This window comes from Rhinichthys klamathensis, unplaced genomic scaffold (genome assembly GCF_029890125.1).
Source record: "Rhinichthys klamathensis goyatoka isolate OS25496 unplaced genomic scaffold, OSU_Roscu_1.1 h1tg000100l_1, whole genome shotgun sequence".
Classification (NCBI taxonomy): domain Eukaryota; kingdom Metazoa; phylum Chordata; class Actinopteri; order Cypriniformes; family Leuciscidae; genus Rhinichthys; species Rhinichthys klamathensis.
Genome location: NW_026606639.1, coordinates 683,830 through 697,081, shown reverse-complemented (window position 1 = coordinate 697,081; position 13,252 = coordinate 683,830). Strand labels below are relative to the sequence as shown.

At 39.1% G+C, this 13,252-nt stretch overlaps 1 protein-coding gene across 1 annotated transcript; it reads right to left on the bottom strand.

The window, feature by feature from the left end:
• Nucleotides 1-32: 32 nt before the first annotated feature.
• Nucleotides 33-12,609, bottom strand: LOC130086793 (cystatin-like). Its single transcript, XM_056252987.1, has 3 exons — nucleotides 12,369-12,609; nucleotides 243-353; nucleotides 33-149 (listed from the first exon to the last, which is right to left on the bottom strand). The coding sequence occupies exons 1-3, from the start codon at nucleotides 12,570-12,572 to the stop codon at nucleotides 72-74; spliced, it is 393 nt and encodes a 130-aa protein (XP_056108962.1). The 5' UTR covers nucleotides 12,573-12,609; the 3' UTR covers nucleotides 33-71.
• Nucleotides 12,610-13,252: the final 643 nt, after the last annotated feature.

Sequence of the window (13,252 nt, the reverse complement as noted above, 5' to 3'; positions counted from 1 at the left end):
AAATCAAATTCCAATTTTATCAATAGGAAATATGATTGTTAAAAAGCCTCAAACTGCACTAGAAACATGCTCTACATGCAGGTGTTTTCAACTACTGTAATTGATTTTAACCATGGCTGGCTCCAGACTGCTATTTTGCATTGAGTGACCTAAAAGTAAAAAAAGTCAATCTCTTTTAATATGGAAATTGATAAATGCAAACAGGTAACTGTAATACTGTAAATGAGACAAGTGTGTCTTACGTCTGCAACAGCAGGGTCCTTATGAACGGCACACAGGGTCTCAACTCCACCCTTCCTGCAAGATGTTCTGGCCACTTTCACAGTGAAGATGTATTTCAGGCCCGAGACAACCTAGAGCAACCAGAAACATGTTCAGACATTGTTGGGTAAACCCTGATGTAATGCGTCACAAATTAAAGCAACCTACATTAACTGATGCTTAAAATATTCATATCATGATGTGAGCAAAGAGGACATTTTAAGCAGTAATTTTTTTGCGCAGTTTTGTCAATTTTCAAAAAATATTGGTCGTACTTCAAACACACAAATACTGTTTAAAACGTGACATCTGAAAAATCCTTTATGTCTTACCTTTAAAAATAATTATTTCCCTTATGTGGCTTATAATATAAATAGTTTACATGATGGCGCCAACAATTCTCTTTGTAAATTGCTTTGCATACAACTATTCGATAGATGCTTAGTACTTCCTCATACCAGTGTTAACTTCTTTGCTACAAATCACTTCAACAATTTTGTAGGGATGCACCGATATGAACATTTTGGCCGATACCGATAATTCTTTACATTTGAAAGCCGATAACCGATATATTGGCCGATAAATCTCAATTAAAAATTGTATAGGCCTATACTTTGATAGCCTGTATACATAAACCAAAGGGCAGGCTCACCATTAAAAGCCTTGTCTCAAACACTTTTAACATAAATCAAACATATACAATACAGTATAGTTTGAAGCAGTGTAAGATTCCTTAACTTTTAAAATTAATTTTACACTGGGCAACTTCCTTTATTAAAAAATGGTAACACTTTATAATAAGGTTTAATTTTGTTAGCAGCCATTAGTTAGCATGAACTTATAAGACATTTTTAAGAAAGTTGTATCTGTTAACATTAGTCAATGCACTGTGAACTAACATGAACGCATTTTTATTATAACAATAACAAAAGCTATTGCCTCTCTGTTAGTTAATGCATTAACAAATGAGACCTTATTGTAGTGTTATCAAAAAATCTATTGCCTAACAAAAAATAAAATACCTAAATAATGCAAACAAGTCATTGGATAACATTGGGCTGCAAACAAAATGCATGTGCCATGGATCAATAAAATGGAATCGCCTCCGCACGGACAATAAGGAAATTATTTTAATCAAACCATATCGTTGATGAAAATAATACGAGAAGAAAATAATGTTAGTTATTAATTATAACGCAATGTTTTTGAAAAAAATAATAATATTATAGTGATAGTAAACATCTTTAATAGCAATGTCATTTGTAACTAAGCTGTGTGAGCGCGCGCGCTGAAGCTGAACAGAATGAACCTGAATCGCTTTGCTAGAAGGTTAATCAACTCAACGGTTGCTGAATTTACAAATTTATTACAATAGTGGATACAATTATAATTATATGACAGTCCTAATCATAGCTTTTAATGTTTTGCATTGTTGTTTAATCTGCGCGCGCTGAAGCTGAAGAGAACGAGCACCGGGAAACTGAAGAACTTTTCTAGCAGGTTGTTTAAACGAAACGCATCATATGTGAGATTAATCAGATATTTTTATTACATCAACTTTATATTACGATTTATCTGCACAAAATGACGTGAATGCACAATCGAACTTGTGCTGGTCATAATGCGTAGGCTAATCCCTGTTCTGGACGCGCTATTCCCACAACAACGCGCTGAAACGGCAACTAAACCCAGAGAATTCACAACGTTTTATTACAATAGTGGATACAATTATAATTATATGACAGTCCTAATCATAGCTTTTAATGTTTTGCATTGTTGTTTAATCTGCGCGCGCTGAAGCTGAAGAGAACGAGCACCGGGAAACTGAAGAACTTTTCTAGCAGGTTGTTTAAACGAAACGCATCATATGTGAGATTAATCAGATATTTTTATTACATCAACTTTATATTACGATTTATCTGCACAAAATGACGTGAATGCACAATCGAACTTGTGCTGGTCATAATGCGTAGGCTAATCCCTGTTCTGGACGCGCTATTCCCACAACAACGCGCTGAAACGGCAACTAAACCCAGAGAATTCACAACGTTTTATTACAATAGTGTTCTCATTATAATGGCATGTATATGACAGTCCTATACTATAGTTATAAATGTGCATTGCTGTTTGAGCTGCGCACGCTAAAGATAAAGATGATCACCGGTAGGCCTACAATGAAGCGCTATGCATCGTTCATTAACTCAACCAAACGCATCCTATATTAGATTAATCAGAAATATATATATATATATAATATATATATATATATATATATATATATATATACACAAAATAAACATATTACAACTTACAATGGCACAGAATGGTGCGAATGCTCAAGAGAACTTGACTGTGCTTGTCATGAAGGCTTAACTCCACAGACGCGCTCTTTCCACAACGCACTCGACGCGCTGGAACCCTGGCGAACACGAATTCACAAAATTCTTTTACAGGCGTGCTTTTATTATAATGTTATGAAGCCTATGTGACAGATTTGTGCTGCACATGTTGCACTGAACTGTATCTTCCTTTTCAAAGTGATTCTAATCATTCAGAACCATCATGGCGAACCGCGCGCATCTCTCAACTGAAGTAAATAATCTTTCATTTATCGGCTTTGATTTATCGGCCCAATTTTCTTATCGGACCGATAACGATAACATCAAAAAAATACCATTTATCGTCCGATATCGATATGTGGTCGATATATCGTGCATCCCTACAATTTTGATAATACCTTATTCCATTGTTACTAACAATTGTTTGCCATTAAATTCTATAGGCATATGGAATTACTACTTAAGCTGAAAAAATATATTAGTTGCTACTGGATTTTTTTTTAAAAATTAAAAAAATATATCCATACAGTTATTTGTTATACATTTATTAGTTTAGTTATTTGTCTCTAAACAGGCTTATGTCAAATTAAATAAAGGTTTGATGACACAGTCGTCGGTCACCATGAAGCAGAACCAGAACAAGTGTAAAGGCCCTTGCACACGGAGTCCTAAATTCGCGTCCGAAATTTTCGCACGTTAAAAAGTAAATACGACCTCACGTTATGTCAATCACGCTTGCACAGTGCCTCCGAAACTTTCGTCCGTCATAAAAAAAAAAGAATAATAATAATCGGATCGGGTTCGATTTTCTGCGTTTTTCACATCCGTAGCAAGCAGTTTGAATGGTGTTTTGACAATTCAGAGCCAACGAATCACAAATACGAAAAAATGCATAAGAAAATTTCGGACTCAGTCTGCAAGGACCTTAACATGTTCCTGGATCAACATCTATGTTGATCCTGAAACAACATTCCAATCAACCAATCAGATTTGACTGATAGGTTTACAGTTAATGTAAAGGCTTGCAACCAGGGTTAGGTGCTTCCACACAATTCTTATTCACCTACCTTTCCACTCTGATATTGGCGATAACATGTGTAGGGTTAGGTTTTTAGGGGTAGGGATATGGTTAATAGGGCTGGGACGATATACCTCCCGATTCGGAGGTGTATCTCCCGATTCTATACCATCATGATACTTGGGTGCCGATACCTTGGATATCCATAATAAAGGCTAGATGTCTTACGGCAGAGTCTCTATCGTCATCACCGGCGGCCATCTTGTCACAGGCAAGCTTTCTGGTGGGCTCTGTGGTACCTGATGTAAGATGAGTGGTCAGCACGAACACAAATACTCTTATCTCGTTGAAATCTTTATGGATTTATAAACGGTTTGGTATCTTACAAACATTATTAAGGTGGCTATAATTATGGATGATTATTTATTGATACACTCATTATTCATAAGTGTGCAGTGTAGGGATGAGTCACGATCTTCGAATAGTCGAATTGCGTTCGAAATTCGATCATAAAATAGCTTTTTCGAATATTGTTATATTTTCTCGCAATTCCAATGTGTTCTACATAATAAATGCGTCATAATCTGAAGATGCATAGTTGCGCTCTGTCTCAATTGATCCACTTTTATGTCCTGAAACAACCGTTTTTTGGTGTCGACAGCTTATAAAAACAGGGATTAAAGTGAAAAAAGTCTTCTGACGATTTTTTTTTTAGTTTTTCCGTGAGCGGGAATTGAAAACCCGGAGTGGATCCAGAGCGGAGTGATTACAGAATGCTTAGAGTGGAGAGAGGAACGTGCTTTCGCTCCACTCCAGGCTTTGATCACATCCCCCTCAGCAGGGTGAATACTAGGGATGTCCCGATCAGATTTTTTTGCCCTCGAGTCCGAGTCCAAGTCATTTGATTTTGAGTATCTACCGATACCGAGTCCCGATCCGATACTTATATAATACATAAAAAAAGAATAAAGAAGAGAGAAAAAACTTCTGTGAGGTAGCTTGAACAATCAAGTAATAAATAACATAAAATCTTCACTTTTGGACTTTAGTGCAACAGTAAATATAGAAAAAGTCTAATATAAAAACAAATAGCACCTCAACTTAAAATACCCGGCAGGCATGTAAACAAAAAATAAAAATGTTTTAAAAGTGTATAAAAAAATTATGAGAATAGGCCTATATATATATATATATATATATATATATATATATATATATATATATATATATATATATATATATATATATATATATATACACATTAGGGGTGTAACAGTTCACAAAATATATCGATACGATACAGCAAAAAGAAAGAAATGCCAGAGAAATTTCCTATTTATTTAAAGAAAAACTATTTTTAAATAAGTTTGAGTTTTCCTACATCTTGAAACTTTTCAGGTTTATAAATGGGGGTAATCTTTGAAGGATGAACAAATAATGTTTTGGTAATCACATTAAAAATAACATTTAAATATATATTTATATAGCCTAATATTTGAGTTTTGAAGTGCAACATTAAATCCATGTTCATTCACGGCACAATGTTTCTCCTGGTTCCCACGTCAGCGCTGTTTGATCTAATAGAGATCTACGGTTAATAACAGAGAAATGTGAATCCTTCTCACTATCTCGCAGCGATGTTATTACTTCAGTGGAGAATTCAAATGTTTTCTTCATTGGATCTCTTAGCACAATGTCGCTTGATCTCGCGCTGCACAGATGTTGCTGGTCCGAACTGTTAAAGGGTCCGTTAAGCACAATATAATGAGAAGCGCAGTTTCGTTCCGCTTTAATTACGTTTGCCATTTGATGTTGCGCAACGTTGTGTTGATCGCGCCAGCGCGGATTTTGTATGCAGGAAAAATGGTCCTAATCGTTCGGTTTCTATGCGTACCGAACCGGAAGCCTCGTACCGAAACGGTTCAATAATTACGAATACATGTACCGTTACACCCCTAATTTACATATATCCGAGTCCTGATCGGGAGGTAACGTCCGATTCCGATCGAGTCTGAAACCACGTGATCGGGCCCGATTTCCGATCGCGTGATCGGACCGGGACATCCCTAGTGAATACACCTCGTCTTTCCTTAATTTAAGACCTATTCAAACTAAAATTAATTACACTATTTGAGAAATGAACGCCTATTTACGGCCTTAAAATTATGAAAAGTGAATTTAAGACATTAAGGACAGACGGGAACCCTACAATTGACGGGTTAGACAATGTATTTCTGGGTTATTTAGCTTGTTTGATGTACACCTTGTCACATAGCAGCTTTTAGACATTGTTTTGTTTTTTGTTATAAGTCATAAATGACAAGGAGGCAGCCTCTCGCAATGCAAAGTCAATGGAGACGGTTGTATTGTTTTCCCCCCCGGTGTGGGCGTGGCCTAAATACGCACTGTCACTGCGCGATTTAGCTAACATGAATGAAACCCCCTACTGCGCGATCTAGCTGTTATGCGTATACGTTTTGTAGCATAGTGAGTGTAAACAAAAAAACAGAAGAATAGCATTGTCTCGTTACTGTTAACTCTGCGACCAACCATGCAACAACCAAGAAGCTCCGTGTGGGACTCATTTAAAAAAATTAACAATCAAGTTGAGTGTAATTTATGCCAAGCAAAGCTGGCATACCACCACTCTACAACAACGATGCATAGCCACCTGAGATCAAAGCACCCGGCAGCAGCTTCATCCTCCTCAGGCAGCACGCAGCAGTCAATGGCTAGTTTCTTGAGTAGACGTAAGTTGGATGCTAGGCACAGTGAGCAGATCACTGTGCTAATTACTAAGATGATAGCTAAGGATATGCTCCCCGTCAGCGTTGTTGAAGGAGAAGGTTTCCGGGAGCTAATGAAATTCATTGAGCCTGAATACACCATTCCAACAAGAAAGACAATCACAACCAGAGTAGAAAAATTGCATGGTGAAAGCGCAACTGATCTGCGCGGCCATTTAGCGAGTGCACGTACAGTGCCATTGACCACGGATTCGTGGACGGCACTGACAACTGAATCGTATGTTACGATCACTTGCCATTACATGCTAAACTGGGAGATGCAGAGTGCCGTTCTGCAGACCAAAGCCATGCCAGAGCGACACACGGCTGAAAATCTGGCACTTGTTCTTTCTAATGCTAGAGACCAGTGGGGGCTAACTGGAAAGGTCACCGCCTGCGTGCATGACAACGCCAAAAACATGGTTTTGGCCAACGCTAGCGATGAACTTGAATGGGACTCACAGCCCTGTTTCGCACACACACTGCAACTTGCAATAAACGATGGTTTCAAACTACCGAACATAAAACACATAATTGGAGCTGCTAATCGCCTAGTTTCCCCATTTCCACCACAGCACAGTTGCAACACATGCACTTAAGCAAAAGCAACAACTCCAGAATTTACCTGAGCATAAGTTAGTGCAATCCTGTAAGACCAGGTGGAATTCAGTATATGATATGTTCCAGCGCTTATTGGAGCAGCGATGGGCCGTGTGTGCTGCCTTATCAGACAGGAGTGTCACTAAGCTATCAGATGCACGCACCCTAAAATTGGCAGATGATATTTGGATTGTAATGGAGGAGGTCTTACCTGTGTTGCACTCGCTAAAATGTGCCACCACTGCCTTTTGTGGGGAATATGACGTGTCCATCTCCATGGTGTACCCGGTGACCGTAACTTTACTGTCCAAGCATCTCAAAGAAATCCCAGGGGAGAACGCCAAAGTCAAGGGATTAAAAAGCACAGTGTCTGTCTCACTGGAAAGGAGACTCGGGCCTGCAGAAATCAGCAACGCGCGAAAGGTTGCATATATCGCATCATTCCTAGACCCAAGGCACAAGCACCTGAGATTTGCAACAGATGATGTTAGAGGCGCTGTGCAGGCCGAAGTCAGAGACCACCTGTCCAGCATTGATAACGCTGGAGACACCGAAGGCGCAGAGGAATCGGGAGAAAGGTCTACTGAACCACCAGCGGCTAAAAATCCACGAAATGACGCCCTCTCTGCTGCAGCGATTGCGGTCTTGTTTGGCGAGGATAACATCGAGCAGTCAGCTACAGCCACAACCGAACTCTTGCAATACTGCCAAGACATATGTCCACCAATGAACGCTGACCCCATGACATGGTGGAAGGCCAACGAGAAGAAATATCCCCGCCTGGCAAAGTTAGCAACCTCCTACTTGAGTGTGCCTGCGACTTCTGTGCCATCCGAGCGGGTGTTTTCCGCGGCTGGACTAATTGTTAGGGTTAGGGTTAGGGTTAGGTTAGGCTGCGCTCGCATCTGCTCCCAGAACATGTTGACATGCTAATTTTTTTTAACAAGAATATGATATATGCCTAAGCGTTAGACTATGAATAGTAGTTACATTGATTAAAACTAATTTGTTTAAAAAGTAGGCTATTGCCGGTAACAAGGCAGGTTGGCATAACATCATTATGACATGTATCCTTACGCATGTAGGCCTATTTTATTTTTTGATCTAACATCTAACGAGCATCTGGTTTGGCGATGCAGAAACGGACTGTCTTGCTGGTTTTTTTGTTCTTCCAATTAGCCTACTATGTTAAAAAAACGACAAGAACATGTTCCTTGTTTAATTAATAAACAGTTTGCTTGATGACAACCCGCTAAAGATGAAATTGGCCTCCCTTTCTGTCATTGTGAGTGCGTTTTTTTCTTTTCTTTTTTTTCCGAACGATAATCGACTTTTGCTCCTTGATTTTCGAATGGCATTTTTGGCTGAAATTCACATCCCTAGTGCAGTGTCATAACTACATCTCTGACGTTTATAACAAACCAAACCGTTTGAAAATCGGTAGAAAATTGAGCAAGTTATGGTTATTTAAAAAGTACATGCACCATTAAAACACAATATTACGAGTGAGCGAGCTGCCTGTGACAAGATGGCCACCAGGTGCGGACGTCGACCCTTCATTAGCCAGCAGCGTGGACGAGACATCTAGCCTTTATAATGTATATCTATGGCCGATACCATATGTATTGCGATTTTTTTTAAAGGAATTTCGATTTGATAGTGATTTTTTTTAACACTGGACCATGGGGAAATTTTAAAGGGCACCTATTATGGCATTTAAAATGTTCCTAATATTGTTTTGGGAGTCCCCAACAACAGTTTTACATGCATGCAATGACAAAAAAACACTTTTGTTGTCTTATAATATGCATTTATGTTTACCGGATTTGCTCACCGACTCCCAAATGATTCGTTCAACGACTCATTTTTACAAACCCCTCCTTTGCGTGACGCTAATCTGCGGTGATTGGTCAGATGACCCAATCAGTTATTGTTTGCGTTAGCCAGCCCAACGCATAAACATATTGATAAAGCACTGCAGTACTACAAGGTATTGCTCTATTCTTTATGACAACTCCAATAACAACGACATACCTTTCACATATTTAAAAAAAAATTGACATTGGAGACCTAGAAGCTGAGCGTTACTTACACAACACACACAAATACTTATTGAGCATGCTACAAAACACATAAAAGCAACAATTATTAATAATACTTACAGGTTGTTATTCGGAGGAGGAAGCTGATCCAAATAAAATTGGTACTGAATCTTCCTTCAGTATCAACCGGCTCGCGAATCCACACTTGAAAGCATTTATGTTTGTAAAGCAATCGTCATTAAAATGACGCGAACACAGCACAAGGTTCGGCCTATCCTTGTGTGGTATAGTTGTATATATGAACTGTAGCCACTTAGTCTTCAAATGCTCCTCCCTGGGCAGTGAAAAAAGGTCGCTTTTGATTCGCACTTCAGAACACAGCGTCTTGTTGTCGACATGATGTTTTCAAGTTTACCCTGGTGTCTGCGCGCATCAATGAGTGGGCGTATCTTAATTAAATAACTTGTCAAGTTGACTCATCTAGATCATAGATATCCATAATAAAGCCTAGATGTCTTATGGCAGAGTCTCTATCATCATCCCTGGCGGCCCTCTTGTCACAGGCAAGCTTTTTGGCGGGCTCTGTGGTACCTGATGTAAGATGAGTGATCAGCATGAACACAAATACTCTTATCTCGTTGAAATCTTGATGGATTTACAAACGGTTTGGTTTCTTACAAACATTATTAACGTGGCTATAATTATGGATGATTATTTATTCATACACTTATTATTCATAAGTATACAGTGTCATAATTACATCTCTGAAGTTTATAACAAACCGTTTGAAAATCGGTAGAAAATTTAGCAAGTTATGGTTATTTAAAAAGTACATGCACTATTAAAACACAATGTTAGGAGTGAGCGAGCTGCCTGTGACAAGATGGCCGCCAGGCAAGGGGGTAATCCATCGACCGGAAGTTGAAGCCGGCCGGGTGCCGCCATGTTGTAGCAGAACTTCACTTGCGTTAGCATTCCCATTGACTCCCATTCATTTTGGCGTCACTTTGACAGCGAATAACTTTACATCTGAGGCGTTTAAAGACTCCATTTGTCCATTATTTATTTCTAAAGAAAGACGACAATGTATAAAGGGCTCCATTACCTTCTATGTTACATTATGGCCCCGTAGAAACAGATTTAGTAAAAATAGGCTAACGATTGCGTCATAACCACTCGACTCTCTGTCGCGCTGTACAGAAATTACCGTACAGACAGGAGGAGAAGCTCGCAGGCAATCGGGGCGACGTCCCGTCAAGGGAGAAGCCCATAGATAATGAGTTCATAAAAGCAACGGAATACTTACTCCTGCTCACTCACGCCAAATAACTCTTTGCTCAAGTTCCCCGTCTCTGCCAGATTAACGTTGGCAGTTTTCACGCACCGCTACTAGAAGATTAACGTCTGTCAGACAGGTTGCTCACGTCATCAAGCTTAGTTTGAGTCGGTTTGAGTCTGCGCGTCAGGAACGGAAGTTCTCAAAAATCGCTAAAAGTGGGCTTCAACTGTCTCAACTGAGTTCCAATGAGATCGCTCTGTCCATTTCTTTTACTGTCTATGGTGCGGACGTCGACATCTAGCCTTTATTATGGATATCTATGATCTAGATAGACGATTCATATCAGCGACTCAGAGTCGACTCTTACTTTTGAGAGACAATAACTTTGTATACGGTGAACTTTCATATTTAAAACTTTGCAGGATGTTTTCGTTCACTTAGATCTATGTTACACACTACATGAAAGGTAATTTTCAAAATTCCATAATAGGTGCCCTTTAAATCATACAATAGGCCTACAGACTGTTCATGATGTATAAGATGAGTCATATTAAAAAAACAATTCATCTTTCTGACTATTATTCATTCAGAAGCATCATACATTCTCTTTAATAAATGATTCAATAAAAATTAAATGTTTTAAGTCACTTGTCGCCACCTAGTGTCGAAACAATGTAATCGATAAATGGGTTATTTTAAACACGAAGTTTCTATCAAAGGCTAATTTACTCTATTTTTTTTTTAGCACTATACGGTACATCAGTGTTTATATTTTAACTTTAAACTTTTATCCCAGTACTTAGATGATAATTTGAACTATTGTATCACAGAAATAATGATACTGTGAGGTTGAAATTGAAAATACCTTTGAAGCTGTTTCATGACTCTCTCTGGGTCAGCAGCAGCGCCAACACAGATTTGAATGTTGCGATATGATTTTGTCAAAGATTTAATAGACTGACAAATTGGAATAAGATCGCGTGGGTGTTTGAATCGAGATCGCAGTCTTTTATGGTGTGTTCACACCGAACGCGAATTTAATTATTTGCGCGAGTAGATTACTTACAAAGTCAATGCAAAGACGCGAATAGACGCATCATTCGCGCCGGGGGTTGCGAATGACGCCAATTGGGCGACGCGTTTGACGTGAATGTCTTCCGCGCAAGTTGAAAAATTTAAACTCGAGCAAATGTTCAAGCGTCTAACTAGACGCGCGATAGACGCGTATTTGACGCTCTATTCGCGTTCGGTGTGAACTCACCATTAGAGATTAATCGTGCAGCTCCGGGCGGCGATATTTTTTTTCACAGGATGGTAGGGGAAGACTCATGAATATTCATTAGGGAACTCATCCCTGATTGGTCTGATGACCTACCCCCTAACCCCGCCCCTAAACCTACCCGTCACTGGGGGTCTGATGACCTACCCCTAACCCCGCCCCTAAACCTACCAGTCACTGGGGTTAAGACCAATCAGGGATGAGTTCCCTAATGAATATTCATGAGTCTTCCCCTACCATCCTTTGAAAAAAAATATCGCCTCCGGGCGAGGGCTTTTCAGTGCATTGCATTCAGTCTCACGTCGCTTCCACGCGTCCACTGTAAAGGGATTAAACGTCACACAACAGATAAAGACACATTTCATCCTCTGTTGGAACCATATTGGAACAAAAGTGGCAAACTTCTATCACCCTCGTCTATAAGCAAGGACAAAAGTAAAGAAATTTAATTTGAACTATATCGATTCTGTAATTAAAAGATCGATTTTAAAATCGTAAAAAAAATCGCGATACCTGGCCTGGGTGAATCGATTTTGTCTCCCAGCCCTAATGGTTAATATTCTGGCTCCGCCCTCCTACGTACTTCCGCTCAATTTTCATTTTCCTTCAGTGAAATGTACGAGAGTCTGGTGGGACCAGGCAGGCTAAATGGTTACTCATCTCGGCAAAATCAAGACGTGCCACCATGACAGCGGCATGCGTTTTTCACTGTGATTTAACCACGTTCGAGTATAAATGACAAAACAAACGTTTAAAGTACTTACTTGTTTTTGAACCTTGACGACTTCGCGAATCTGAAGCACAAACGAATCATTAAAGCAATGATTGTTGAACTGGGCCTTTGCAAACTGTAACGCATTCTGAGCTCCGTCGTCGTTCATGTCTGCATCTATAGGACCTCCAACCAGCCCAGCGCTCGCCACGCCCAACATCACCGCCAGAAACGCCACAATCATCTTAAAATACATGTTTAAGCTGTATTAATTGACTCGGGCTGTTTTTGATCAGGTCTTGATTCTCCCTTAATTCGTCAAATCGAAACTGAATGGAACCAAATATGCTGTCTGAGATTATATAGACAAATGCCACTCACTGAAGCGCTGCGAATTAGGGCGGGGCCTCGCGCATCCACCAATCGCAGTTGTGGGAGGGACAACGCCAACGGGTTTGAAAGAAACACATTTTTCTCTCTCTCAATTTAATTACAGCGCTTGCAAGGCGGATACTGTATTGCAATTCTTTTTTAGCCTGCTTCTTTATACTGATCTGCAATTATTTGACATTGTTTTACAGACAATTTCATATTGATCTTTAAAAAACATCGGAATCAGGCTACTTAATTTCAGTTTATAAGTAGCCTATAGTGTATTTCATTTATTTATGTTTTTCCCCCTGTGTTTTGGCTATTTATTCAGGTATCCACCTAGCTGAGATGTTTGACAATGTTTTGATGCTTTATTGGTTGTATAGGCTACATTTGAATGTTTTTTAAACATTTGAATAAAACTTGTACTTTTATAAAGATATACTTTTTTCAGATAATTAATATTAACTCTAATTGAATAATCTCTACATTCAAACTGGCTGCTAAGATTTTAGCAAGATAATCCTGTCAGTCCTGTTCTCTTTATTGTAAATCAAATGTGTC

Bases quoted from the DNA above. Each gene is read 5' to 3' on its own strand.
- LOC130086793 (XM_056252987.1), bottom strand. From the start codon at position 12,572: ATGTATTTTAAGATGATTGTGGCGTTTCTGGCGGTGATGTTGGGCGTG. The intron at 354-12,368 runs GTAAGTACTTTA...TGGTTGCTCTAG, and splicing joins TCGTCAAGGTTCAAAAACAA to GTTGTCTCGGGCCTGAAATA. The intron at 150-242 runs GTAAGACACACT...TTTTACTTTTAG, and splicing joins AGGACCCTGCTGTTGCAGAC to GTCACTCAATGCAAAATAGC.